Below are 27,530 nucleotides of genomic sequence, written 5' to 3' on the forward strand. Positions count from 1 at the left end.
GTTGTTTTCCCAGCCAAAAAAAAAAAAAAAAAATCAATGGTATAGTCTTTTTACATCCACATGACATAATTTGGTAATAAAATTCCCAATAAGCGGGGAAGCCACCCCTCAGACATTCACGTTGTACCAATTTGACAGACAGCTTTATTTTTGTACATAGTCACCAGTACGAGTCTAATTTTAAAGCATCCGTGGAGTGCAGTCGTATACAATGAGCCATACTAGATCTGAACTTCCATTTATTCTTTTCTTAAAATTACACTAGGAAGAAAAAAAAAATTGAAATCTTTATTTTTACATCAGAACTGAAAGAACACCCACAGCAGTCAGGTTTAGGACTCCTGAATAAAGTGATTGTCCACGAGGAGACCGAGAACGCGTCGGAGGACCGGAGCAGCTCGTATAATACAGCGCGGACGGAAGCAGAAACAACACGAGCTTGTATTTTTTTGCTCCCATGTTTACCATTGAGTTGCAGAGCCAGGCTGTCAGAGCAGCTTTTTAAGGTTTTTTCCATTGGCGGTATTAACTGTGAACCGAGAGAGACAGGTTGAGCTTTTGACAAATACACAGAACATTTCTTTTCTAAGTAGCAACATATTCACTTTCATGACAAAAAAAAAAAAAGGTGTCCTTTCTATAAGTATCGTTACACAATATACTTTTTTCCTCTGTACTAAACTGAAAAAAATAAAATAAATCTGGTGTAGCGGCAGATAGCAGAAGATAAAAGGTGCATCTTGGAATAAGGCATATCTATACATACATGTTTTCTAGCACTACTCGTGTATGGGGAAAAAAAAACAACAAAATAATGTGGCTGTAAAAACTGCAAGGAATACGGCACGCTGCTAGTTTGTTTTTGTCCTTTTGTTAAAAGGACAGCGTCCCCACGAGTTTAGGAAAAGTTTAGTTGTGTATGCGTTGGTTTCAGAAATACAGTTGGGTCCAGAAATATTCGGGCAGGGACCGGATCTTCGTGATTTCAGCTCTGACTTGGATGCAATTGAAGTGAAGACATTTGGGTTTAATTAAAAGGGGGTTGAACAAAAATATCCTGCAAAATATTTTAGGATTTGCAGCCGTTTTTCGACAAAGCCTCCTCATTTCAGGGGCTCAAAAGTAATTGGACAAAATTAAATTCGTAATAGTCATTGCCTGCAAAGGATTCAATGCAAACTGCCTGAAGTCTTGGAAGCCATAGAGGTTACCATCGAAGGTTGCCTTCTTTGTGGTGCTTTACTGCAGCAGACTCCAGTTTGTGGCTTGTTTGTGGGTCTTTCAGCCTTACGTTTTGTCTGAAGCATGTGAAATGCCCCTCGCATTCGCCAATGCAGAATATTCCACTTTACTTTCACAGTATGGTTTGGGTCAATGTCCATTTGTTCTGTGAAGCACCGTCCAGTCAACCTTGCTGCATTTGGTTGAATCGGAGCAGAAAGTATAGCCCTGTGCACACACACGATTCATCTGGCTGTTCCTGTCTTTAGTCACATCATCAGTAAACATTAGTGGCCCAGTGCACTGGCAGCCATCGCACGGCCTGCGTGTGTTAGATGATGCGGTATGCTCTGGCTCATGGGCTGTTCCAAGACTTCGCCGTACTTTCTTCTTCCCATAGTTCCGGTACGGGTTGACCTTAGTGCCATCTGTCCATAGAATACTTTTCTAGAATTGGGCAGCTTCATTAGAGGTTTCTGACAAAGTGTAACATGGCCCATTTTTAAGGACGATTAATAATTTGCACCTTGTGGTGAACCCTGTGTATTTGCCCTCATGAAGTCTTCTCTTTATGGTAGACTTGACTACTGAAGCAACCACTTCCTGGCGAGTGTTCTTCACTTGGGTGGATGTTGTGAAGGGATTTTTCTTCCGCGTGGAAAGGATTCTTTGATCATCCTCCACTTTTGTCTTCCGTGGACGTCCATGCCTTTTTGAGTTCCCAAGCTCAGCAATGTGCTTTTATTCTTTTTGTGCACAATGTACCGAGCTGTTGATTTGGCCACTCCTAACATATCTACCATCTCTGATGGATCCCCCCCGCCATGGTCTGCTTCTCTTCCATTGAGTGCTCTTTTTGGCCGCATGTAGTGGGTTCACAGTAACATCTTCCAAATGCAAACGCCACACCTGGAATCAGCTCCAGACTTTTTACCTGCTTAATTGATGATGGATTAACAAGGGAATAGCCCATGCAGAATGTTAAAGAGCTTTTGAGATAATTGTCCAATTACTTTTGGTCCCTTTGAAAAGAGGCGGCTGCATATTAACTAATTCCTCAACACTTACTCCAATTAAGCTGAGAGTCTGCACTTTAAGCCCATATTGATTATATACCATATTTTTCAGATTATAAGAGACTTTTTGGGGGGTGCATCTTATAATTAGAATATACCTTGCCGGCTGCAGTGGAGCAGGGTCGCTGCCGGCAGGGGCAGGAGTGGGGCGATGCTGCAGGCCTCAGGCTGGGAGAAGGGGGTGTTCGGTGGTGCGGAGGCTCTGCCGACATTTTGTGAAAGCCTGGAGCCCCCGCACTTATATCATTTACATTGAGGTGGACTCCAGGAAAATGGCCGCTGAGGGCGCCGCATATATAAGTGGAGATTTTCACACCACTGAAAGCCCGAAGCGTCGCACCTCCAAACACCCCTTCCTCCCAGGCTGGGGTCTACAGCAGGGGTCCCCAACTCCAGTCCTCAAGGCCCACCAACAGGTCATGTTTTCAGGATTTCCTTTGCATTGCACAGGTGATGCAATTATTACCTGGGCAAGACTAAAGGTACTGTCACACTAGACGATATCGCTAGCGATCCGTGACGTTGCAGCGTCCTCGCTAGCGATATCGTCCAGTGTGACAGGCAGCAGCGATCAGGCCCCTGCTGGGAGATCGCTGGTCGGGGAAGAAAGTCCAGAACTTTATTTCGTCGCTGGACTCCCCGTAGACATCGCTGAATCGGCGTGTGTGACACCGATTCAGCGATGTCTTCGCTGGTAACCAGGGTAAACATCGGGTAACTAAGCGCAGGGCCGCGCTTAGTAACCCGATGTTTACCCTGGTTACCATCCTAAAAGTAAAAAAACAAACACTACATACTTACCTACAGCCGTCTGTCCTCCAGTGCTGTGCTCTGCACTCCTCCTGTACTGTCTGTGTAAGCACAGCGGCCGGAAAGCAGAGCGGTGACGTCACCGCTCTGCTTTCTGGCTGCCCGGCGCTCACAGCCAGACCAGAGAAGCAGAGCGCCGAGGACAGACGGCTGTAGGTAAGTATGTAGCGTTTGTTTTTTTACTTTTTAGGATGGTAACCAGGGTAAACATCGGGTTACTAAGCGCGGCCCTGCGCTTAGTTACCCGATGTTTACCCTGGTTACCGGGGACCTCGGGATCGTTGGTCGCTGGAGAGCTGTCTGTGTGACAGCTCTCCAGCGACCAAACAGCGATCCGGATCGTTGTCGGTATCGCTGCAGCGTCGCTATGTGTGACGGTACCTTAAGGAAATCCTGAAAACATGACATGTTGGTGGGCCTTGAGGACTGGAGTTGGGGACCCCTGGTCTACAGCATCGCCCAACTCCTGCCTCCGCCAGCAGAGACCCTGGGATCCCACTCCACTGCAGCCGCCACTCCCGGTAAGCAATAAGACGCACAGATTTGCACCACCATTTTATTATAGTTTTTTTCCCCCTATTTTTCTCCCCAAAATTTGGGATGCGTCCTATAAACTGCAAAATATGGTAACTATCCTGTATGCGTTCTGGTAAACATCTAAAAATGCCAAAACTTGTGTCACTGCCCAAATATTTCTGAACCCAGTCACTCGATTGAGGCTTCCAAAGAAAAACACATGTGCTTCCTATGCAGAAACATGCACTTGAATCAGTAATTTCGTCAACAAATATGAAGCGTGTGAATCCACGCTTAAAGAGTAACTTCAGCCACAAGCGACATTAACGACAGATGGACTAGCTTATTTTTATTATTGCGATTCTTCAACATCTGTGGTTCAACTGAAATACTGACCTGACAAATTTAAGTAGAGTTTATTAGAATATTATGATATGCCCTTTTCTCTCATTTTAATGATTTCCCTGGTAAATCTATGGTAGTATGCAGGCAGCGAGACGCTACCTACAATCCCAAAGAGGGGCAATGTCGTGTTACCATACCACAGCTGTAATGTTGCTGGCATATGTCCGTAACTATAATGGATGGAGAATGAGCCAAATCGCTGAAGTTAAACTGCTTAAATGCCTCGGTCAATCTCAGACAGCAGCATTTAACTTGCGAGAATGCAGATGTCATTGGCTTCCCGTGACGCAATTGCGGGGGGAACTGATGAGTTTTTACGACAGCCAGTGGCCTGCCGAAGGCCCCCCAACACGCTTGTCTTGGTCCTCCGGTGAAGCCCACTCTATGGATGGACTTCATACATTAAAAAAAATAATAATTTTTTCACTATGCTGCAATTCCCCCAAGTCCCATGAGGGTACTAAAAAATATAAAATAAATAATAAATATAATATAAATATAAAAAGCACAAATTTTAAAATTTTCAAAGACACACTCATTTAAAAAAAAAAAAAAAACTAAAACATTTTGTATCTCAGTATCGGTAAAAGCTTGTATATCAAAATATAAAATTAATTTTGTAAATGGCATATTAAAAAAAAACAAGCAACAAAAAAAAACAAAAAAAAAAACACACAACAGGATGCCGTTTGCTAATCGAATCACTGGGAAAAAAAATTCAACGAGTGATCAAAATATCGTATCTACCCCAAAAATGGTATCAGCCTGCGAAGCAAAGAACAAGTTCTTACACATCTGGAGATGGAAATGTCATTCTCCAGCAGGACTTGGCCCCTGTCCACACTGCCAAAAGTACCAATACCTGGTGTAAAAACAACAGTATCACTGGGCTTGATTGGCAGCAAACTCACCTGACCTTAACATAGAGAATCTATGGAGTATTGTCAAGAGGAAGATGAGAGACGCCAGACTCCACAATGCAGACAAACTGAAGGCTGCTATCAAAGCAACCTGGGCTTCCATAACCCCTCAGCAGTGCCACAGGCTGATCACCTCCATGCCACGCCGCATTGGTGCAGTAACTGATGGAAAAGGAGCCCCGACCAAGTATTGAGTGCATTTACTGAACATATGTTTCAGTAGGCCAACATTTCAGATTTTAAAATCATTTTTAAAGCTGGTGTTATAGAGTATTCTAATTTATTGAAATAATGACTTTTGGGTTTTCATTGGCTCCAAGCCATAATCATCAACATTGACAGAAACAAACAAGTGACATAGATCTGTGTGTAATGACTATATAATATATCCATTTCACTTTTTGTATTGAAGAACTAAAATAAAAATTAACTTTTTGATGCTATTCTAATTTTGCGAAAAGCCCTTGTAGCTGCAGCTCCAATCTCAGCCATAATGGGGCATCTATTATTAAGCAAATAAATTACTGACTCCTGTAGTGTTCATTAATTTTCATATGTGACTGAAGTTCCTCTTTAAACGTTTGTCCACTAGTATTCTCCTCCGGATAGGTCATCAATATTAGGTCGGAGAGGGGTCCGGCACAGATCAGCCATTACCAGAGCCGTGTTATTCCTCTCTGTATATGGTTTATACCTGATAGCTGGAGGTGCCGGGTATTTGATCTCAACTGATCCAACATTAATGACCTATCCTAGGGGCGTTTACAGAAATCGCTGCATTCTTGACCAAGTTTTGGAGTATGGAGGCGCAATTTTTTTTTTTTTTTTTTTTATCCAACGCCACAGAGCCTCCTTAAAACGGTCTTTAAAAATAAAATAAAAAAGCATATGTACACCTTATGTCCAAAGTAATTATACGATAGCACCTTTTATTTCTGTTATCTGCAGCAAATGAACAACAGTCTGGCAAGAAAGCTAGTGAGCACTAAGAGCAGGCAAATCATTCAATGAAATGGATTAACAGTTTAATAGATCTAAAAACTGTAAAAAAAAAAATAAAAATAAAAATCGCCCACTACTGAAAAGTAAGGGCTCTAAGCGGAAAAAAAAACTAAGGCTGACTAGGTGAACATGTAGACTAGCAGCATTATATGTAACACATCTAATAGTCGAGCACGCGGGTCCGGTATCTGCATGCAGAGGGCAAGAGGACCCATACTGACGCTCATGGCTGACTCGGGAATACTGACTGCCTCGTCTGTCTCTGACTTGTAGAAGGCATACATTTACCTTTTCATGGTATGCTTGTATTTCTGAAGGGTAGAGCTCATGATCATTTCTTTACACAGAGAGATTGTCTCTCTTTCTTAAGCATCAACCTTTTCTCAGTAAACCTGGAAGTTAAATTTTAGAGAGAGTCGACTGAAGAAGAGAGCAACATAATACCATGACATGTACATGAAACATCTAGGAGGAGCACTTTATGTAAAAGGGACAGCAACAATCTAAAATGGGGATGCACATTTAATACTGTACATTTGGAAATAGCGCCTGTCGGAAAGAGATCCGTAGAAAAAAAAAATATTTAGCCACATATTAATAGATGTACACCTTGTGAAATGGAAATGTTATCTTTTTTTTTTTTGTACAAACTCAAACTGAGCTTTTTAAAAAAAATGCCCTTGGGGCGAGAATTAATAAGAGGTTCTAGTTTTCTTTGGTGCAATATTTGAGCACATCCCCATTCCTTGTGCCACAGAATTATTAATATACAATTTGTGAGAGTAGCGTGGATACTTCAAGGAAAAAAAAATATCAGGGGTGCAACACACTGGTAAGACTAAGAAATTGAGGGAAGGTTCTCCGCTAGTCTTTTATATACATATGCAAAGTGTGAACTTTCTTTGCTTCTAAAACCAAAAACAGTGTTTTGCAAGTGCTGAACCAATGAACAAATCACACAGACTGATTGGGCATTTGTCACAGCAATTGCTGAAGAGAAATCGATATCTTCAATGCGGAGGACTAGAAAAATTTTAATAGTATTTTATCAACGTCAGAAAGGACCAATCTCGAGTCAAACGGGTCCATCTGGCAAGTGAAAAAAAAGTTACTCTACGTAGGACAAAAAAAAAGAAAAAAAAAAAAAACCACAACACTTAAGAGTAGAAAGGTCTTACTGTTTCATCCAGGTAGCACAGGTTTGAAGATTTGTGTTTTTGCATTTACTAGATTTATTAGTAAATCTCTTCGTGAGCACTGTTTCCTGCAACTGTCAAAATGAAACGTTGGAGCACAGGAAAAAAATAAAATTGACATGACACATTGAACCGAGGCCTTGTTCCGGGGGAACACACAGAATGGGAAGCTAACAGACGTGCAATGGTGGAAGGATGAGCTGCTTGAGTGGTTTTTTCAGCAGCAGGTTAGGGCGTGCATATAAAAGTGGGTTGTCCTGGACTTTAACAATGATGGCCTATCCCTAGGATAGGTGGGCCGATCAGCTGTTCCGGGTGTCTGCGGCGGCCCCAACTGCTCAGTTACAGAGCTGCCACAGCACCGCTCCGTCGGCGCAGTAGTGGCCGTGGACAGGTACTGCACATCCATCGCCTACGGTGTGTATCCGGAGTCAGACACTATTCCTTAGGTCGGGATCACACATGCGAGAAACACGTCCATGTCTCGCATGTGAAACCCAAGCTCTGGCACCGGCACTTGGGAGCGGAGCGTGCAGCTCCATGTGTTCTTATGCGGCCGCACGCTCCGCTCTGGAGTGCCGGCGCCAGAGCTTGGGTTTCACATGCGTGACACGGACGTGTTTCTCGCATGTGTGATCCCGGCCTTAGACGGAGCTATGCTATGCAGCTCTGAAACTGAGCAGTTCCAGCCGACAGTAGGAACAGCTGACCGGCAGGGGTCCCCACCGATCAGACATCGATGAACTGTCCTAAGTATAGGCCATCAATGTTAACGTCTCGGACAATCTCTTTAAGCACTTGAATTCAGAAAATCTATGAAGGTAGGCAATCCTAGCGTTCAAATCATGCAGGTAGACAGGTTTGAACCGTAAGCGTTTTGCTTTCCGGATGCAAACGGCTATATAAAATGGCATCGAAAAAGAAAAGTAGAGGGCACACAATTTCAGGAGTAAAACTGTACACCCAAGTATTTACATAAGGACAGAAACATCCAAAACTTGGGATACTGAGAATGGGTGTCAAGTTATAGGAATTTCTTCACTGTTTTGTAGCTGTATAAAGCGTCTTTTAAGACGAATGACAAATATGAAGCCACTTTTTTCTTTTTTTAAATATATTATTCGAGCCAGTGCCTGTATTGTGTGGTCCTATTTCTTGGCTTAGCTTCATAAAGGAAAGCAACACAATCCAAACAGAAGGATGTTATAGCTAGAGGAAGAAATTATGCCCAGGAGGAAATTGCAACGCAAATCAAGCCATCCAGTCTGTGTGGATCAGCGAGTACTGGGTAGTGTGATATAGTGGTCTCATCTGTACTAACGGCAGCGCCACAACACTTCAGAGCTTTGGACACATGCAGCTCCAGCAAACGGATCTATGGTGTTATTTGGATTGTTACATAGAGGTGGAACGTAACAGATGACCAGAGGATCAAGCATTATTGCAGGTAAGAGGAAAAATGTTAGTGGACAGACACCAGGGCAAATGACTTAACTTTTTTAGAAAAACGTTAGTCTGAACCACTGAAAGAAGAAGAAAAAAAAAATGCCAATTCTAGGCAAGCAGTGCCCTTTAATAACGAAAGATGAAGGATTGTTCTCAGTGAGGCGGTGGTTCTTCATTACATATGGATTCAGGAGAGATGCTGGGAGAGAATGGCGACAGTGATACGTGGCCGCACTTACCGCAGGTTACTTTGCTCTGGGTTGTTTCAGCTGCTGGGGGAGCGCTGCTGCTCACTTTGCTCTTATTTTGGTTTGTGCAACGGCGCCTGTTTATTTTCCCCACTCGCTTTCTTTTCTTCGCGTTAGAGCCTAGGAAATGAAACCCGAAAGCAAAATCTTTAATTACGATTGCATAATTAAAGGGAATCCGACACCAGACTTTTGCTACCTCGCATGATTTAGAGTAGACGGAGGAATCCCGATTGCTGCAGTTTTGATAGAATCCCTGTTTTATCAGAATCCCTGTTTTATCCGCTGCAGATCTAGCAATCCTCTGCATAGCCCACCCACACCACTGATTTACACTGCATAGACACAAAGCCGCCATTTAGTGCTCGGAGCGAGGTTATACAGAGCTCATGAATATGGAGGACTACATGGAAGTGAGCCAACTAGTCCTCCCGTGAATCTCCTGCCGATAGGGATTTTACCACAATAGTGCTCTGCCCTTACACTATGAAAAAAGCTAGTTACAGGTGCCCTTTAAATATTTGAAGCACAAAAAAAACAAACCTAGGGCTATGTGCACACGTTCAGGATTTCTCGCAGAAAATTCCTGAGAATTCCGGACATTTTCTGCAAGAAATCCGCATGCGTTTTTGCCGCGGTCTTGACGTGTTTTTGCCGCGGTTTTTTCCAGACACTTCCCAATGCATTTTGGAGTGGGAAATCCGCAAAAAAAACGGAAAATGAATGAACATGCTGCGGTTTTTACTGCGCTGCGTTTTTTTCGCGGAAAAAAATGCATCATGTGCACAAAACATGCAGAATTCAGTCTAAACGATGGGATGCTTATTGTATGCGTTTTTTTTGTCTTTTTATAGCGTTTTTATCGGGAAAAACCGCGGAAAAAAACGCAACGTGTGCACACAGCCTAAACCTGAGTTGTTTAAAGTAATGACACAGATTTTACACATTCAACATGCACCCCAGGACTTTACACTGATGGTTCTCTCGACATCTGCAGTCCTTTTATGTGCACACGTCAGGATTTCTTGCAGAAATTTTCCTGACAAAAAAACCTGACATTTCTGCCAGAAATCCGCATGCGTTTTTTTCGCGTTTTTTTTTTAGTTTTTTCCCAAATGCATAGAATAGCGGGAAAAATGCAGAAAATCCGCAAAATTAATGAACATGCTGCTTTTTTTTACCGCGATGCGGTTTTTTTTTTTGCGGAAAAAACGCATCATGTGCCCAAAACATGCAGAATGCATTCTAAATGATAAAAATGCATACATTATGCATCCTAATGAGTTTTTATAGCGTTTTACCGCGAAAAAAACCTGAACGTGTGCACATAGCCTTACTCAAGTACTGATAGAGCAATTATTACAACTCTGTTAGTTTCAATGGGGCAAGATGTAGAACAAGCCATTAAAGAAACATTCTGAAGGGTTCTGTTAATTGGGGGCCGTCAGATTATATCCCCACCAATAAAACACTGATTGTCCATGTTCAGTTAATCCATGTTCAGTTAATCCATCAATGCAAAATTCTGGGAGTAAAACAAACAAACAGTAATTACCAGTTTCCCAGCTTTCTTCTCTGGTCTGTGATGTTGTTGAATTCAGACATCCATCCATTTGTTTGTCAGAGTCCACAATTGAAGGGCCGTATGTGCATCTTTCAGGGGACACTGTGAAGCACATCAGACAACTGTCACTGTAATCTAGCATAACATGGCGGTCTAAGACACACTCAGACATCCGTACAAATTAGTCCAAGATCGGACCACAATGCACGGACTGGCCACGAGTCTACCCAAGGTTGACAGCTTAATATATTTCTATGAAGCAGTCTGGTGGGGAGACCCACGGCCAGACTGTGCGCGCTGCGGTTCCATATTGGACTGATTTGCACGGATGTCAGAATGCGCACAAAGCATAAGAGATGTTTAACCAGATAATGAGGACTTCGTTTCTAGCAATAAAAGGAAAATAGCTGACAAATCTACAGTGGCATTGTGTGAATAATAGCGTAAAAGAAATGCTGCAGACAAGTCAGCTCTGCATTTTAAACTCCTCTGTTCTTTCACCTGGGGACGGACGGGTCCATTTTAATTTGCCGCTCTCCCACTGCAAACACCACAGTGAAGGCCGGAGGTTCTTGCTGAATCGGCGGCCTCTAACCTGGAGACTTTCTGATCTGCATTATTACATAAGGCAGAAGACAACCTCCTGACAGTCTTTGTCCACAATCTGGAATATTTGACACGTTTTGCATTATAACGTACTTGTAAAAGTAAAGAAGCTCCAGGAAGATCGGCTGCTAACACAAAATGTGCTGTTTAGATTCACAGCGCTCAGCACTTGAAAAATTGACAAGCATTAAAGAGTTCTGTGCGGAAAGCAGGTTTCACGTCATCGCAAACTGTATTTTACTGGATGGCGGGTTATGACCAATTTTCACGTATCAGCATTTTCAGTATCTTACACAAGAATTTGAAACACAATTTAGAAAAAGGTGCATATATTCCTATTAGGTCTTTTCCCGGTTTTTGTTCCCCTCATGGTTTTTTACCAAGGGTGCTTTCACATTGCGTTTTGGCAGCATTTCAGTGACTCACGTCCGAACCCCCAGTAGAACGAGATTCGGACATATGCGCCGACAGGGCCATAGATTTATAGCAGTGCGAACATGCGCTCTGCCGTGTCGTCTACTGAAGGTGGACTCCCAGATGTAGCAGACAGTGTCCGCCTCCTGAAAATGACGCACGGCAGATCGCACCATTATAGTTTATGACCCCGTCGGTGTATACATCCGAATCCCATTTTGCAGGGAAGGGGTTTTGGCGTGAACCACTGAACAGGTGCCTAAACCAGGGCTCTGGAGTCTGTAAGCCAAACCCCTGACTCCGTCATACACGCTTCACTACTGAGCATGTCCATAAAGTGCAGCACAGATTCATCTCAGCTAAAAGCCATGATCCTTAGATCAGGAACAGAACTGACATTTATTTATAGGACTTTTCATAACTTTCTGAACACATATTCAGCACATACTGCACTGAACTACTGTACCCATTTTTATATTTTAGGAGTCGGTCCATTGTACAGCGACTCCAAAGCCCTGGCCTAAACGCAACGTGAAAGCTCTTACGAATACAGAAGTGACCAAAGGTTGAAACTACACAAAGTTTGTTAAACACCCAAACAAAGGAGTGGCTACAAATAAAAAAAATAAATAAATTAAAAAAAGTATACCGTATTTTAAGCGGCACTTTCATCCCCTAAATTTGAGAGCAAAACGGTGGTGTGTATCTTATAATCCGAAGGCAGCTTACCAGGGGTGGGTCACTGCTTCACCAGTCTGACGGCGGCAAGAGTGGAAGTGATGCTGCGGACCCTTGGGCCTGTAAATTTGTTGGGCCCTCAGCTCTCCTAAGACTGACCGGAATCCTCTTTCCCATTGATCACCCTGAGGTTGGCTTTCGTAAGACACTTTTCCCGGAAGCCCACCTGAGGGTAATCAATGGGAAGGCGGATTCTGGTCAGCACCAACATCTTAGGAGAGCCGAAGGCCCAACAGCCTTGCAGGGCCAGGACACCACCTCCTCCCAGCCGGGGCCCGCAGCACTGCCCCCACTCATGCCGCTGCCGGCCTCCTAAAGCAGAAAGCCTGCCTCCGGTGACCCTGCTTCACCGCAGCCCCCCACCTTTCCCCGGGTAAGCTACCGTAAAATGGGACTACAAGAAGCATCACCAAAAAAAAAAAAAAAAAAATCTTACTAATCTCCCCAAATTTTGGAGTGTGTTTTATAGTCCGATGCATCTAATAGTCCGCAGGATACGGTTAGTCTTTTTTGATACCTTTATTCTCCTTTTTTGAATCCACTACTAAAGTGGGATTAAAAAAAAAATAAATCACTGAAGGCAAGATTCCAGTCTAAATTACCCCATATACGTGAGATGGCTGCCAAACGACAGCTATCTCCCGAGTGCCCCACATACGGGAACACAAGCTTTTCCAAGTGCCCCTGTGTTCTCCAAGGCAGCCACTGCCAGGGTCTTACTTCCAAGAGAACAAAAAGGAGCAGACATCAGAAAACCAGACAGTCAAGCAATCCGGCATGTTCTCCCGAGTTTAGACTAATACAATATAGGAGAACGTGGTCAAACTCTGCGCTGCTGAATCATTGTAGTCCAAGAGGTATTATTAAAAGTGGTTTTTATTCAACGCGTTTCTGAGTTTCAAAGAACTCCATCAGGAAATACCACATAAGAAACAGTTTAGACTAATATAATGAGGCTCTTCGGATATGCTTACATGATGAGTTTTTTGCCAGTACTTCCCAAAAACCGCAATAAAGGATACACATTTTTACTTGAGTTTCCCAAAAAAAAAAAAAAGGGAAAAAAAGAAAAGCAGGATCGCATCATGTAAACATAACCCACACAATTTTTTCGGATGTAGATGGGAGGAAAAAAAAAAAATTATGTCCTATCAAAAATGACAATGACTGGTTAAGCCCTACTTGTACTTATGGCCAGATTATAGGAGAGGTAAAGAGCTGTATGAGGAAAGAATTAAAAAAAATAAAAAAAATGTGTGACTATGCGCTAGGAAAATACGTTTACAAATTGTAGAGATGTGTTATTGCCGGTTAATAGGTGGACGCTGTAGACAACTAAAAAGGTAAACACGACATGTGAGGCATTTGATGGGTATTACCTGTACGAGGTCTTTTTAAGGACACGTATGGAATGAGGTCGTGTCGGGTTAATACCCGCAATAGCTGAAGAATGTGCTTGAAGTTGGATTCGTCACATCTTCCCCTTCGCTCCAGTTCAAGAAGCAATTCAGTGCCGTTTTTAGGCCTTCGTAGATGAGAAGTATCCGAGTCAGCATTGTTCGATGCATTGGAGTGCCGGTTCCACCTCTGCCACGCAGCAAGCAGAGCACCTCCAGGAACTTCTCCAGCTTCTTCAACAGTCCAGATATTAGGGTCGAGAGGGTGAGTAAATGGGTAGGACTCGTTCAATAGGAATGACAAGGCTTCAATGTCACTGTCTGTTAACTGGGATCCAATGGCATCAAACACACGGTGCAGAGAAAGCATGCCATAATACTCCAGGCATTCTTCCTCCTCCCAAGAATGACAGAAAACGGACTTTCTGGCTGCAGCCATTGTGGCGAACAACTTCAGGAGGTCCAACTTCAGCTGACACTTCAGTACAATGCAAACAAACTCCTGAAATGAAAAAAAAAAATAATGTATTTACAAATAAAAAAGGTATTAAAAGTAGTGGAAGTAGTGTCATCATAAAACAAAGGAACGGTAAAGAGAGGGGCGCAATAGCACAGTTATCAAAATAATTAGTTTAGGTAAAAATTCTCACAGTTACACGTTGTGAGTATGCACGACACATATAGTAAGTATGATCGGAGGGATGCAGATGGCACCGGATAGGATATTCTGGATAGGATATTCAAGATGCCAACAATTCCGCGCTCCTCCAAAATCAGGCAAGGGAATCACAGAGTTCAGAAGAGTTGAAGACTTTATTCAGGTCTATAAAACTACGCGTTTCGTGGACGTCCTGTCCACTTTCTCAGGTACATGTCTATATACCTAAGTGGACAGGACGTCCACGAAACGCGTCGTTTTATAGCCCTGAATAAAGTATGCAACTCTTCTGAACTCTGTGATTCCCTTGCCTGATTTTGGAGGAGCGCGGAATTGTCGGCACCATGAATATCCTATCCAGAATATCATAAAACTAACTTTTGAATAGGAGTAGTTCACATACTGGCATTTAGGCTTCCCAGATGTCACTGGGCATGTTTCCATGGACATATGCGGATTTTACATCCATATTTTAAAGGACAGAATAGAAGCTGATCTGCAGTTCTCAGCAGTGCTGCTACACATTGAACAAAGCTGCCACCACCGGAGATCATAACAGCTAATTAGTGGGGGTGCTAGACCACCAACGGTCTAATATAGAGGACCTCTCCGAGGGCTAGGTCATCAATATTTTATGCCTAGATGGAAAAATATAAAATGAAATATAATGAAAATATAAAAATTAAAGCGGATCCAAAACAAATACAGGTATTATTCAGGTACTCGCATTTAACAAGTATGTTGAGGAAATTTTATTTTCCTATCTCATAAAAAGACTAACACAAAAAAATCCTGCTAAAAGCCATATAATGCCCTTTTTTGGGGGGATTTCTGCTCTCTCGCCAAGGCGTTATATGGTACTTTTATCCTAGAGCAACAAAAAGCTGCAGAGATTTACTAGCACAGCTCTCTGAGCAGAATGCTTAATGATCAATAAACCACCCATAAGCCACTCATTAATCACTTCTGACTTCATTACACCACAAGTGAATCATAGATTTCCAACATCCTGACAAAAGTGTCTTAATAAGGAGACAGAAAATACAGCTCATTTCTGTCAATCTATAAATATACAACAGGTGTTAATCTAACACTGCGCTGATCAATGATGTCTACACAACCCTTAATATTAATCCAATACCCTGGTGTGTCTTATATGTACAAATAAAGCATGGACTGTTTCACCCACAGGTCCTCTTGTAAAAAGATGATGGTTTCCGATTTGCAGTTTCAGGACTTGCTCCACACAAAGCAATCTTGCACTGCCTGTGAGAACGTCAATCAGGTCTGACCATCAACACTACAGAAAATACGACACCAGCGATGACCTAGTGGAGGCAAATTACTATGCATCAGATATTACATTATAGAGGATGTGAAAATAGAATTTCTTCTGACCTTTAGGAGGCATTGGCTAATAAGATAATGTCTATCACATGATCCCCAATTAAAATCGTCCAAAAATAAGTTTGGAAGTTATCCTTTAGGCTCGGTTCCCATTGCGTTAGGGCAATCCGTTAAGCGCATTTCGCTAGCGGATTGCGCTAACGCAATGCTTCTAATAAACCAAAAAATAAAAAACAACCGTATTCCTCACCTATCCATTGTTCTGTCCCACACCATAGTCCATGTCTGGAGGAAAACCAGTTTTCAACCTGGATGGTGCCAATATGCGACTGTCCAGGCTGAGAACACAGCTTCAGTGACCGTAGGGAACCTCGATGACGTCACCGCTAGTCACTGACGCTGCGTTCCCAGCAGCTCCGTCACCAGTGGTTCTCAGCCTGGACAGTCACATATTGGCACCGTTCAGGTTGAAAACTGGTTTTCCCCCAGACATGGATTACGGTGTGGGACAGAATAATGGATAGGTGAGGGATACGGTTGTGTTTTTTTTATTTTTGGTTTATTACCGGATAACGAGGGCTTCAGTGGAATAGGCGTTACACGAATGTGACTTTGTTATTTTTCAATAAAAAAGTAAGTGTGTTTTGTTTTATTTCTAATAAAGGACTTTATTCTGGTTGTGTCTTTATTTACCATGTAACTATAGGACTAGTGAGCTTGATGTCACCTGACAATACAAAGGCGACATCAACCCCAAAAACATTAAGTGGGAAGAGCTGGGCAAAGCGCTAGTATTGGTGCCTCTTTCAGATGTGCCTTTTCTGGGCGGCTGCGGGCTCCTATTTTTAGGCTGGGGGGACAATATCCATGGCCCCTTACCAGCCAGAGAACACCAGCCCCCAGAGGTCTGTTTTAGCAAGGCTGTTTGTCAAAAATGGGAGGGGGACATGTACTTAATTAAAAAAAAAAAAAAAAACAGGGTGGGGACCCCTCCTATTCTTGATAACCAGCCTTGTTGAAGCCGAGGGTTGCAGCCCCCAGCTGTGAGTTTTGCCTTGCTGGTTATCAAAAATACAGGGGAACCCACACAGTCTTTTTTTGTTTGTTGTTTTCTTATTTATTGACAGTGCAGGAGCCGGCTAATTAATACACCCATCAGTAGTAGTCCCATCAGCTGACACCAGTGACCAGAGGTAAACTTTATACCTCTGATCAAAGCGGAGCATTCACACTGTCTTTTTGATAGTGTGGGAACTGCGGCTCTGTGACCAGTGGAGATGTTTTCACCGCCGATCACAATTAAGGTACCGTCACACTAGACGATATCGCTAGCGATCCGTGACGTTGCAGCGTCCTCGCTAGCGATATCGTCCAGTGTGACAGGCAGCAGCGATCAGGCCCCTGCTGTGCTGTCGCTGGTCGGGGAAGAAAGTCCAGAACTTTATTTCGTCGCTGGACTCCCCGTAGACATCGCTGAATCGGCGTGTGTGACACCGATTCAGCGATGTCTTCACTGGTAACCAGGGTAAACATCAGGTAACTAAGCGCAGGGCCGCGCTTAGTAACCCGATGTTTACCCTGGTTACCATCCTAAAAGTTAAAAAAAAACAAACACTACATACTTACCTACAGCCGTCTGTCCTCCAGCGCTGTGCTCTGCACTCCTCCTGTACTGGCTGTGAGCGTCGGTCAGCCGGAAAGCAGAGCGGTGACGTCACCGCTCTGCTTTCCGGCCGCTGTGCTTACACAGACAGTACAGGAGGAGTGCAGAGCACAGCGCTGGAGGACAGACGGCTGTAGGTAAGTATGTAGTGTTTGTTTTTTTTTACTTTTAGGATGGTAACCAGGGTAAACATCGGGTTACTAAGCGCGGCCCTGCGCTTAGTTACCCGATGTTTACCCTGGTTACCGGCATCGTTGGTTGCTGGAGAGCGGTCTGTGTGACAGCTCTCCAGCGACCAAACAGCGACGCTGCAGCGATCCGGATCATTGTCGGTATCGCTGCAGCGTCGCTAAGTGTGACGGTACCTTTAGTGTTTGCCGTGCTGCCAAACACATGACAGCACGACAGTCACCTGGTGTTCGGGCAGCCGAACCCCAACAGTAACACAGACTTCCTAGTGAAGTCAGTGTTCGATGTCCGTGCCCAAACAGTATGTGTTCAGTACGGACGCCGAACTTTAATGTTCGTCCATCTCATTTAAAATCATGCGAATGGGGTCCCTGCATACCTCCGATAACGTGTTTCATTTAGGTCCTGCTCTGCATGTAAATTCAGTAGTACGATTTAATGGGAATCTTAAGATTGCAATTAGCACCACCCCGGTCTCTTCAAACGCTGCCTCTTCCAGCTAGATATAAGCAGATGACGTCTCTTTGTCATCCACAAAGTATCACGCTGGAGCAGTGGAATCAGACCAGCAGCGCCGTTAAGTCAAGTAACCCTCCCTGGCTGCTCAATAGGGCAGAGTGGAGTGCGCCTGTGCAGCTCTTCGTTTCCACTGCGCAGGTGCAAGATTTCGGGCAAAGTGTAGTTGATGTCTCTACTTGCATCCAGAGAGAAGAGGCAACATTTGAAGGGACTGGGGCTGTGCAGATCGCAATCTGGAGAGATCCACCACTGGACAGGACAGCGCAATTTCCATGTAGCGCAGGGCATGTATAAAAACACATATTTGGAGGTATGCAGGAACATTTCAGAGGATATAACGGGGTTGCAGGAGCCCCATTCACATGATGTTAAACGTGATGGGCAGGGTTTATAAGCGAATAAACCTTTTAAGTATAGGCCATCAAATTTTACATATTTAATTATATGTGGTATTTGATAAATGTAACAGGTAGGCTCACTTTGCATATGTACAGTATGTAATCATATAAGTATGTGAAAGGTGACTATTTATTGAGGTGAGAATCCAGCAATTAGCAATCCAACTAATGTATCCAATAAAAATTAATCATTCTAGTCACGTTTTGTGAGGGCAGAGTGCAACATGTGGTTACAGACCGTAACCCAAAAGGTAATACGCCAGATTACTACAACTCGAGCATTAATCAACGTAACCGTACTACTTGGGGTGGATAATGTAAGCATTTGGTCACCTAATACACTACTCAAGGTACGGAAACAGCAGAGTAGTTATATACTCCAGGAAGTCATGCCATAGCATAGATATCATTTTGTATGATTTGCTGCTTTATCGCCCCATAAATATCCTTGTAAATGCTCCACAGTGAGCGACACTTCACCTGCCCACAGCCTGATTGACAATGGCGCATGCTGAATGCACAGTAAAGCAGAGCGAGCTGCCAGTTCCTGCGTGTTGGTGGAGGAAGCCAGATTTACGCAAACTAAAAGCATCAATTCACACACAGCAATAAATTACACAAACTTGGTGGCAATCCCATGTCCTGGCGGCAGAGCAGCTTTAAGCAGCGTACACAGTCATACTTCAGGAATGCAACACCATGTTCTCTACGGAAGCTTTAACTCTAGTAGTATGGTGAGGACCATGTGGCCTATATCACCTTGGAAAAAATCTGGAGACATAGTGTCCACCAGAATCTTAAGATGTAGTCACACACTACCATTTCATGTTACGTCCAATAGTAGCCGGAGTAGAAGACAGTAATCTGTTACATACATAGCATTGTATTATATACATAACAATGATCATCTATACAATGATTACTGTACAAAAAATATGGCGGCTCCAATTTGATCACGACCTGTGACTTCTGTGTCAGTAGTGCTACATCACTCAGGCTCCGTTCACACGTCATTATCTGTTCCGTTTTGACGAACTAGCAGAGTCCAAAAATCGATTACTTATGTAAATGGAAACAGAGGGACCTTATTGATTTATATGTGGTCTGTCTGGTGCTCTTTAAAAAAAAAAAAACCACACAACACACAACTATATCTTCCATGCAAGCATTTTCTTATGTTCTGAAAATAAGCAGAAACAGACAGACCCCCTATATTAATCAATGGGTACTAATTGTTTGCCTGTTCAGATTGTCTTCTCTAAATGCAACAAATGGAATAAAGAGGTATTTTTAAGTTATTAAATTCCTTTTGTTAAACAGCACGGACATCAGCAAGTTTGAAAGTGGCTTGCTTTTTCTATCTGATGTAATTCTCCTGCAATTACAGCTTTCATCTTTCATAGTGTACAGCTGGTTTCCATGGAGCTCGGCCACCCCCACACCACCAGTGCCTGCCCAGACCAATGCACAGTAGCTACATTCCAGGAGAGAAGTTAACTCCTAATATCCCTGCCACCTCCATACAGCACAATGATTGCTATTTATCAGTTCACTGCTCATCTGCCTCCTACATTCGGCGCTCAGTCAGTGCGGGAAGCTGAAGGCGAGGGACGTGACCAGACACCGGAATGTAAGTATGTAGTGTTTGTTTTTTTTACATTTACAATGGTAACCAGGGTAAACATCGGGTTACTAAGTGCGGGCCTGTGCTTAGTAACCCGATGTTTACCCTGGTTACCCAGGGACTTCTGGATCGTTGGTCCCTGGAGAGCTGTCTGCGTGACAGCTCTCCAGCGACGCTGCAGCGATCGGCATCGTTGTCTAGATCGCTGTTAGACCGCACATGGAGTACTGTGTCCAGTTTTGGGCACCGGTGCTCAGGAAGGATATAATGGAACTAGAGAGAGTACAAAGGAGGGCAACAAAATTAATAAAAAGGGGATGGGAGAACTACAATACCCAGATAGATTAGCGAAATTAGGATTATTTAGTCTAGAAAAAAGACGACTGAGGGGCGATCTAATAACCATGTATAAGTATATAAGGGGACAATACAAATATCTCGCTGAGGATCTGTTTATACCAAGGAAGGTGACGGACACAAGGGGGCATTCTTTGCGTCTGGAGGAGAGAAGGTTTTTCCACCAACATAGAAGAGGATTCTTTACTGTTAGGGCAGTGAGAATCTGGAATTGCTTGCCTGAGGAGGTGGTGATGGCGAACTCAGTCGAGGGGTTCAAGAGAGGCCTTGATGTCTTCCTGGAGCAGAACAATATTGTATCATACAATTATTAGGTTCTGTAGAAGGACGTAGATCTGGGGATTTATTATGATGGAATATAGGCTGAACTGGATGGACAAATGTCTTTTTTCGGCCTTACTAACTATGTTACTATGTTACTATGTTACTATGCTGCGGCGGCGCTAAATGTGACGGTACCTTTACCCTTAGGGCTCATACTCACTTGCGTGAAATGCGGCCGAGTCTCGCATGTTAAAACCCAGCTCTTCCGCTGGGACTCCAGAGCGGAGCGTGCGGCCGCATAGCAATACATGGAGGTGCACGCTCCGCTCCCAAGAGCCGGCGGCAGAGCCGGGTGTTACCATGCGAGACTCGGCCGTATTTCACGCAAGTGAGTATGAGCCCTTAGAGGAGAGCCTGCCCCCCAGAAACCAAAAAGTGGGGAGACAATGCGAGAATAATCCTTTAAATAGACATGTGAACAGTATATAATGTAATTACAACAAACTCCAGCAAACTGATTAGAGCACAAAAAGGAATCAATCTTTTCAACAATACAAGTAAATTTTAGTAACATAATTACACACACTATTAAAATATACAAACAGAATATCACTGCCGGAGCAGGGAATAATTAGGGACCCATAGTAAAAGTGTACAGTCAGAAGCACATATATAGGTATCAAGAGGAGTTTGAATACTCCCTATGTATATGCACTCAGAATTTTTTTTTTTTTTCTATAACAATATATATCTATAAGGCCACCTAGGAAACGCTATTTACAGCTGAACGGCTTCTCCATTAGCCTAATGTAAGGCAATGCCCTCATGTGAGGGAGTAGATGACAGCACGTAGCTGTGTACATGTGTCCGTGTGAAGTAAAGTGCGATAAGTGCAAAGCATTAGATGTGATAAGGTGCATGTAATAGATAAGTACTTACTAAATTAGACTGGTAAAAGGATCCCAGCCTGTCGCCACTACGTGCGTTTCGCCATGTCTTCATCAGGAGCTACTCCCTCACATGAGGGCATTACCTTAAATTAGGCTAATGGAGTAGCTGGTCAGCTCTAAATAGCGTCTCCTAGGTGGCCTTATATATTTTGTTTTCTTTAAAAAAAAAAAAATTCTGAGTGCATATTCATATGGAGTATTCAATCTCCTCTTCATTAAAGTAATGAATATGACGCGACTCCACTCCCATAGGGGTGGAGCGTATATTCATTACTTTAATGAGCTGTACCAGTGACCGCTGAACACAGGAGCAAGCTGCTGGAGACCATCAGAGAAGCAGGGATGTGCAAACCGCGCCAGGAGGGCGAGTATAACGGGGGAGGGTGAGCCATGCGATCTTCACCTGTCCCCGCTCCACCACCGCACTGTGTCTTCTGCGTCCTCTGGCTGTGACGCTCAGGTCAGAGGGTGCGAGGACGTGGTTGGTGTGCGCAGCGGTGGAACGGGGACAGGTGAATATCACGAGTGCCGGTGTCCTCGCCTGCTCCGGACAAGAGGGGAGTATGTCATTTTTTTTTTATCGCAGCAGCATAATATTCTATGGAGCATCTTATGGGGCCATAATCAACCTTTATGCAGCATTATATGGGGCACATTTTCTATGGAGCATCTTATGGGGCCATAATCAACCTTTATGCCGTATTGTATGGGGCAAATGTTTCTATGGAGCATCTTATGGGGTCATAATCAACCTTTGTGCAGCATTATATGGGGCACAATGTATGAAGCATCTTATGGGGCCCATCATAAACTTTATGGAGCATTTTATTGGGTGTATTTTGTATGGAGCATTATATGGGGCTCCTGATTCAATATGGATATTCAAAAACACTTAACCTACTGATGTCACAATTAATTTAACTTTTATTGGTATTTATTTGTATTTTTGAAATTTACCAGTAGCTGCTGCTGCATTTCCCACCCTAGGCTTATACTCGAGTCATTACGTTTTCCCAGTTTTTTGTGGCAAAATAACGTGTCTCGGTTTATACCCGGGGCGGCCTATACTCGAGTATATACGGTAATTATTAGAAATTAGTGAATCGATTTTCAGGACCCTGGCCAAGTAGCTATGTCATTATTCCGTGGCCCCCGGAAGGGATCCAATTGAACAATCTCCGACCTGCCAAAATACCCATCACCTCCTCCGATTAGTAAGCCAGATACGACTTCATCCCTGTCACGCCTCAACAATGAAATTGCTCTAGGCCTAAAAATCAAAAGAGGTGCCGTGAATTCTGGCAGCTAGGAGGTGGTTCACAGGGCTTCTGTCCCGTGGCCGTGGAACACTGATGTGCAATTGGATCTGGACCGAATAGCTCATCTCTAGTCATCATTAAAATAAAAAATTGATTAGTGACAAGTCTCTAGCTGATCATAATTGTTGATCGTGTTGACACTTAACATTGACTGGGTACTTTTCCTTGATATGATGCCATTTTGCGGTAGTTTTCTGGCCTCCCTGCTGCCTTCCATATATGTAGTGTGCTGTAAATACAACCTCTTCATTCATTAAAGGGAACCTGTCAACAGGATTGTGCACAGTAAGCTACAGACACTGTCGGGATATTATTTATTATTAAAGCGCCATTTATTCCATGGCGCTTTACATGTGAGGAGGGGTATACATAATAAAAACAGGTACAATAATCTTAAACAATACAAGTCATAACTGGTACAGGAGGAGAGAGGACCCTGCCAGCGAGGGCTCACAATCTACAAGGGATGGGTGAGGATACAGTAGGTGAGGATAGAGCTGGTCGTGCAGCAGTTTGGTCGATCGGTGGTTACTGCAGGTTGTAGGCTTGTCGGAAGAGGTGGGTCTTCAGGTTCTTTTTGAAGGTTTCGATGGTAGGCGAGAGTCTGATATGTTGGAGTAGAGTTCCAGAGTAGGGGTGATACGCGAGAGAAATCTTGTATGCGATTGTGGGAAGAGGAGATAAGAGGGGAGTAGAGTAGATCTTGTGAGGATCGGAGGTTGCGTGTAAGTCCCGGGAGACGAGGTCACAGATGTATGGAGGAGACAGGTTGTGGATGGCTTTGTACGTCATGGTTAGGCTTTTGTACTGGAGTCTCTGGGCAATGGGGAGCAGTGAAGGGATTGACGGAGGTGAGAGGCCGGGGAATAGCGGGGGGACAGGTGGATTAGTCGGGCAGCTGAGTTTAGAATGATTGGAGGGGTGCGAGAGTGTTAGAGGGGAGGCCACAGAGCAGGAGGTTGCAGTAGTCAAGGCGAGAAATGATGAGGGCATGGACTAGGGTTTTTGCCGATTCTTGGTTTAGGAATGTACGGATCCGTGAAATATTTTCGGCAGGAAGTGGAAAGGGCTTGGATATGCGGTTTGAAGGAGAGATCAGTGTCAAGGATTACCCCGAGGCAGCGAGCTTGTGGGACTGGGGAGAGTGGGCAGCCATTTACTGTAATGGATAGGTTCGTTGGGGGGAGTCGCGTGAGATGGGGGAAAGACAATTAATTCGGTTTTGTCCATGTTAAGTTTTAGAAATCTAGCGGAGAAGAAGGATGAAATAGTGGACAGACATTGAGGGATTCTGGTGAGTAGGGAGGTGATATCTTGTCCAGAGATGTAGATCTGTGTGTCATCAGCATAGAGGTGATACTGAAAACCGTGAGATTCTATGAGCTGTTCCAGGCCAAAGGTGTAAATGGAGAAGAGCAGGGGCCCTAGAACTGAACCTTGTAGGGCTCCGACAGATAGGGGGCGAGGTGAGGAGGTGGTGTGTGAGTGGGAGACGCTGAATGTTCGGTCTGTTAGATATGATGAGATCCAGGATAGGGCCAAGTCTGTGATGCCAAGGGATGAGAGGGTCTGTAGTAATAGTGAATGGTCCACTGTGTCAAAGGCAGAGGACAGGTCCAGGAGGAGGAGGACAGAGTAGTGTCGCTTGCTCTTTGCGGTTAATAAGTCATTGGTGACCTTAGTTAGGGCAGTTTCAGTGGAATGGTGTGACCGGAAGCCTGATTGTGAGCGGTCGAAAAGGGAGCAGGTAGATGGGAGGAAAGGTCAAGATGGACGTGTTGTTCCAGTAGTTTTGAGGCATAGGGGAGAAGTGATATAGGGCGATCGTTAGATACAGAGGATGGGTCAAGGGAGAGCTTTTTGAGGATAGGTGTGATTGAGGCATATTTAAAGCTTGAGGGGAAAACACCAGTTGTTAGTGATAGGTTGAATAGATGGGTTAGAGTTGGGATGAAGACTGTGGCGAGGTTTGGGATGAAGTTGGATGGGGGCAGGTCAAGTGCACAGGTGGTGAGATGCGATCTTGAGAGTGGAGTGGAGAGTTGATCTTCTGTAATAGTGGAGAAGTTGGTTTTGGAGGTGGAGGGCTGGGTATTTGGGAGGAAGGGCTCTGGGGTTGTCGACTAAAACTGTCTCTGATGTTCTCAATCTTCTGCTTGAAAAATGAGGCAAAGTCTTCAGCTGAGATGAGTGCGGAGGGATGAGGTGCTGGGGGACGGAGGAGAGAGTTGAAGGTGTTGAATAACTGTTTAGGGTTGTGAGACAGGGAGGATATGAGAGATGAGAAATAGGTTTGTTTAGCTGTGGCGAGTGTGGTCTTGAAGGTAGTGAGGGACTGTTTGAATGCGATGAAGTGCTTGTTGGAGTGGGATATTTTCCATCTCTGCTCTGCAGCCCTGGAAGCTCGCCTCAGTTCTCTGGTCAGGCTGGTGTGCCAGGGCTGTCTGTTGATTTTGCGAGCTTTGGTATGTGTGAGAGGGGCAAGAGATTCCAAATTTGCAGCTATTGTGGTGTTATATAGAGCGGCAGCGTCATCCGCATTGTGTAGGGAACTTATGTCTGTGAGAGGGAGGAGGGATTCAGAGAGTGAGTGTAGATTGAGGTGTTTAAGATTTCTGCGAGGGTGTGCAAGTTTGTGGGGTGGGGATTGTAGACAAGGAGTGGAGAGGGAAGAGAATGTGAGAAGGTTGTGGTCAGAGAGAGGAAGAGGTGAGTTAGAGAGGTTAGATAGGGAGCAGAGGCGGGTGAAGATGAGGTCCAATGTGTGACCATCTTTGTGAGTGGCTGCAGAAGACCATTGAGTGAGGCCGAAGGAGGAAGTGAGAGACAGAAGTTTAGTGGCAGCTGAGAGGGAAGTGTCAATGGGGATGTTGAAGTCGGCCATGATGATAGTGGGGATGTCCGCAGAAAGGAAGTGAAGTAGCCAGGTGGTGAAGTGGTCAAAGAAGGTGGTGGCTGGCCCTAGGGGGCGGTAGATGACAGCCAGTTGGAGGTTGATGGGGGCATAGATGCGAACAGAGTGCACTTTAAAGGAAGGGAGGGCAACAGAGGGAGGCAGTGGGATTGGGGTGAAGGAGCAGTTATCTGACAGGAGAAAACCAACTCCTCCGCCATGCTTGCTGCTGGGGCGGGGTGTGTGAGAAAGGTGGAAGCCACCATACGAAAGTGCAGCAGGAGAGGCTGTGTCAGAAGGGGTGAGCCAAGTTTCGGTGATGGCGAGGAAGGAAAGTTTGGTAGTAACAAAAAGATCATGGATGTAGGAAAGCTTGTTGCAGACGGAGCGAGCGTTCCACAGAGCTCTTGTTAGTGGGACTGGTGAAGCGGGGGCTGGGTGAATGGGTATAAGGTTGGAGAGGTTTCGGAAATTTGTGATAGAGCGTGTATGGGAGGTAGAAATGACTGTGGTGGATGTGGTGAGGAGGACCAGGATTTGGAGAGATATCACCAGCAGAGAAAGTGTTAGCAGGTGGGAGCAGGAGAGGGCATGAGGGGGCTGTCTGTGCTTGGAGACAGAGGATTGTAAGTTAAGGAACAGTTCTGAGGAGAAGGTGAGATGGATGGAGAGGATTGAAGAAGAGATGAACAGTTCTTTACTAGGAGTAGGGATTAGGGGAGTTAGCAGAAAGTGAAGGATTATAGGGGTGAAGGTGAAAACAAACAGAAACATTGTTTACAGTGACTGTGTCCAGTCACAGGGTTGGCTTTGTTATACTGATTACGATGATACCTTTATTGATGAAATCCATCTTATGGTTTTTGTTTAATCTTTATCATGTGGTGCTCTGCTTAGCTATTCATCTGTATGGCTTCTGACAGGTGTCTGATCCCTCAGTGACCTGTCCCTTATTTTACATATTGATATCTACTATATAATTGTCTAAGGGTCACTTCCGTCTTTCTGTCCTTCTGTCACAGATATTCATTGGTCGCGGCCTCTGTCTCATGAAATCCAAGTAGCTGATTGGGCGTTTTGCCACGACCAATCAGCGACGGGCGCAGTCCGGCGGTAACATGGCCGCTCCTTCCTCCCCACAGTCAGTGCCCACTCCATTATCCCCTCCAGTCAGCGCTCACACAGGGTTAATAGCAGCGCTAACGAACCGAGTTATGCCGCGGTGTAACGCACTCCATTAACGCTGCTATTAACCCTGTATGACCAACTTTTTTACTATTGATGCTGCCTACGCAGCATCAATAGTAAAAAGATCTAATGTTAAAAATAATTTTAAAAAAATAAAAAAATCATCATATACTCAACTTCCGGCGCCTTTCCCGCTCCTCGCGACGCTCTGGTAACCGGTCCATGCATTGCGATCTCACGAGATGATGACGTAGCGGTCTCGCGAGACCGCTACATCATCTCACGAGACCGCAATGCACTCTTGGGACCGGAGCGCGCGAGGAGCGTCGGTAAACACTTCCTGGATCCAGGGGCCAACGGAAGGTGAGTATATAACTATTTTTTATTTTAAATTCTTTTTTTTAACAGGGATATGATGCCCACATTGCTATATACTACGTGGCTGGGCAATATACTACGTGGACATGCATATTCTAGAATACCCGATGCCTTAGAATCGGGCCACCATCTAGTAGATATATATATATATATATACCACATGTAAAATGTTCATATACAGTAATTCTTTTATTTGATGTTGTAACTTCATAGAAAAAAAAAAA

At 44.2% G+C, this 27,530-nt stretch overlaps 1 protein-coding gene and 1 long non-coding RNA gene across 3 annotated transcripts in view; both read right to left on the minus strand.

Moving 5' to 3' along the window:
- The window catches only part of DEDD2 (death effector domain containing 2), a 36,103-nt gene that overhangs the window by 7,186 nt on the left and 1,387 nt on the right, over positions 1-27,530 (minus strand). For both annotated transcript variants that reach the window (XM_069742094.1, XM_069742095.1), the window contains exons 2-4: positions 13,542-14,061; positions 10,396-10,506; positions 8,832-8,960 (exon numbers count right to left, since the gene is read on the minus strand). In XM_069742094.1, the coding sequence (XP_069598195.1) occupies positions 8,832-8,960; positions 10,396-10,506; positions 13,542-13,998 (697 nt within the window). In that variant the 5' untranslated portion in view covers positions 13,999-14,061. The remainder of the gene's footprint in view (positions 1-8,831; positions 8,961-10,395; positions 10,507-13,541; positions 14,062-27,530) is intronic.
- LOC138651696 (uncharacterized) lies at positions 494-7,265 on the minus strand. The gene is made up of 3 exons (XR_011315518.1): positions 7,129-7,265; positions 6,239-6,342; positions 494-529 (listed from the first exon to the last, which is right to left on the minus strand). It is a non-coding gene; the product is annotated as an uncharacterized lncRNA (long non-coding RNA).

The sequence above is a fragment of the Ranitomeya imitator genome, chromosome 10 (assembly GCF_032444005.1).
Source record: "Ranitomeya imitator isolate aRanImi1 chromosome 10, aRanImi1.pri, whole genome shotgun sequence".
NCBI lineage: Eukaryota > Metazoa > Chordata > Amphibia > Anura > Dendrobatidae > Ranitomeya > Ranitomeya imitator.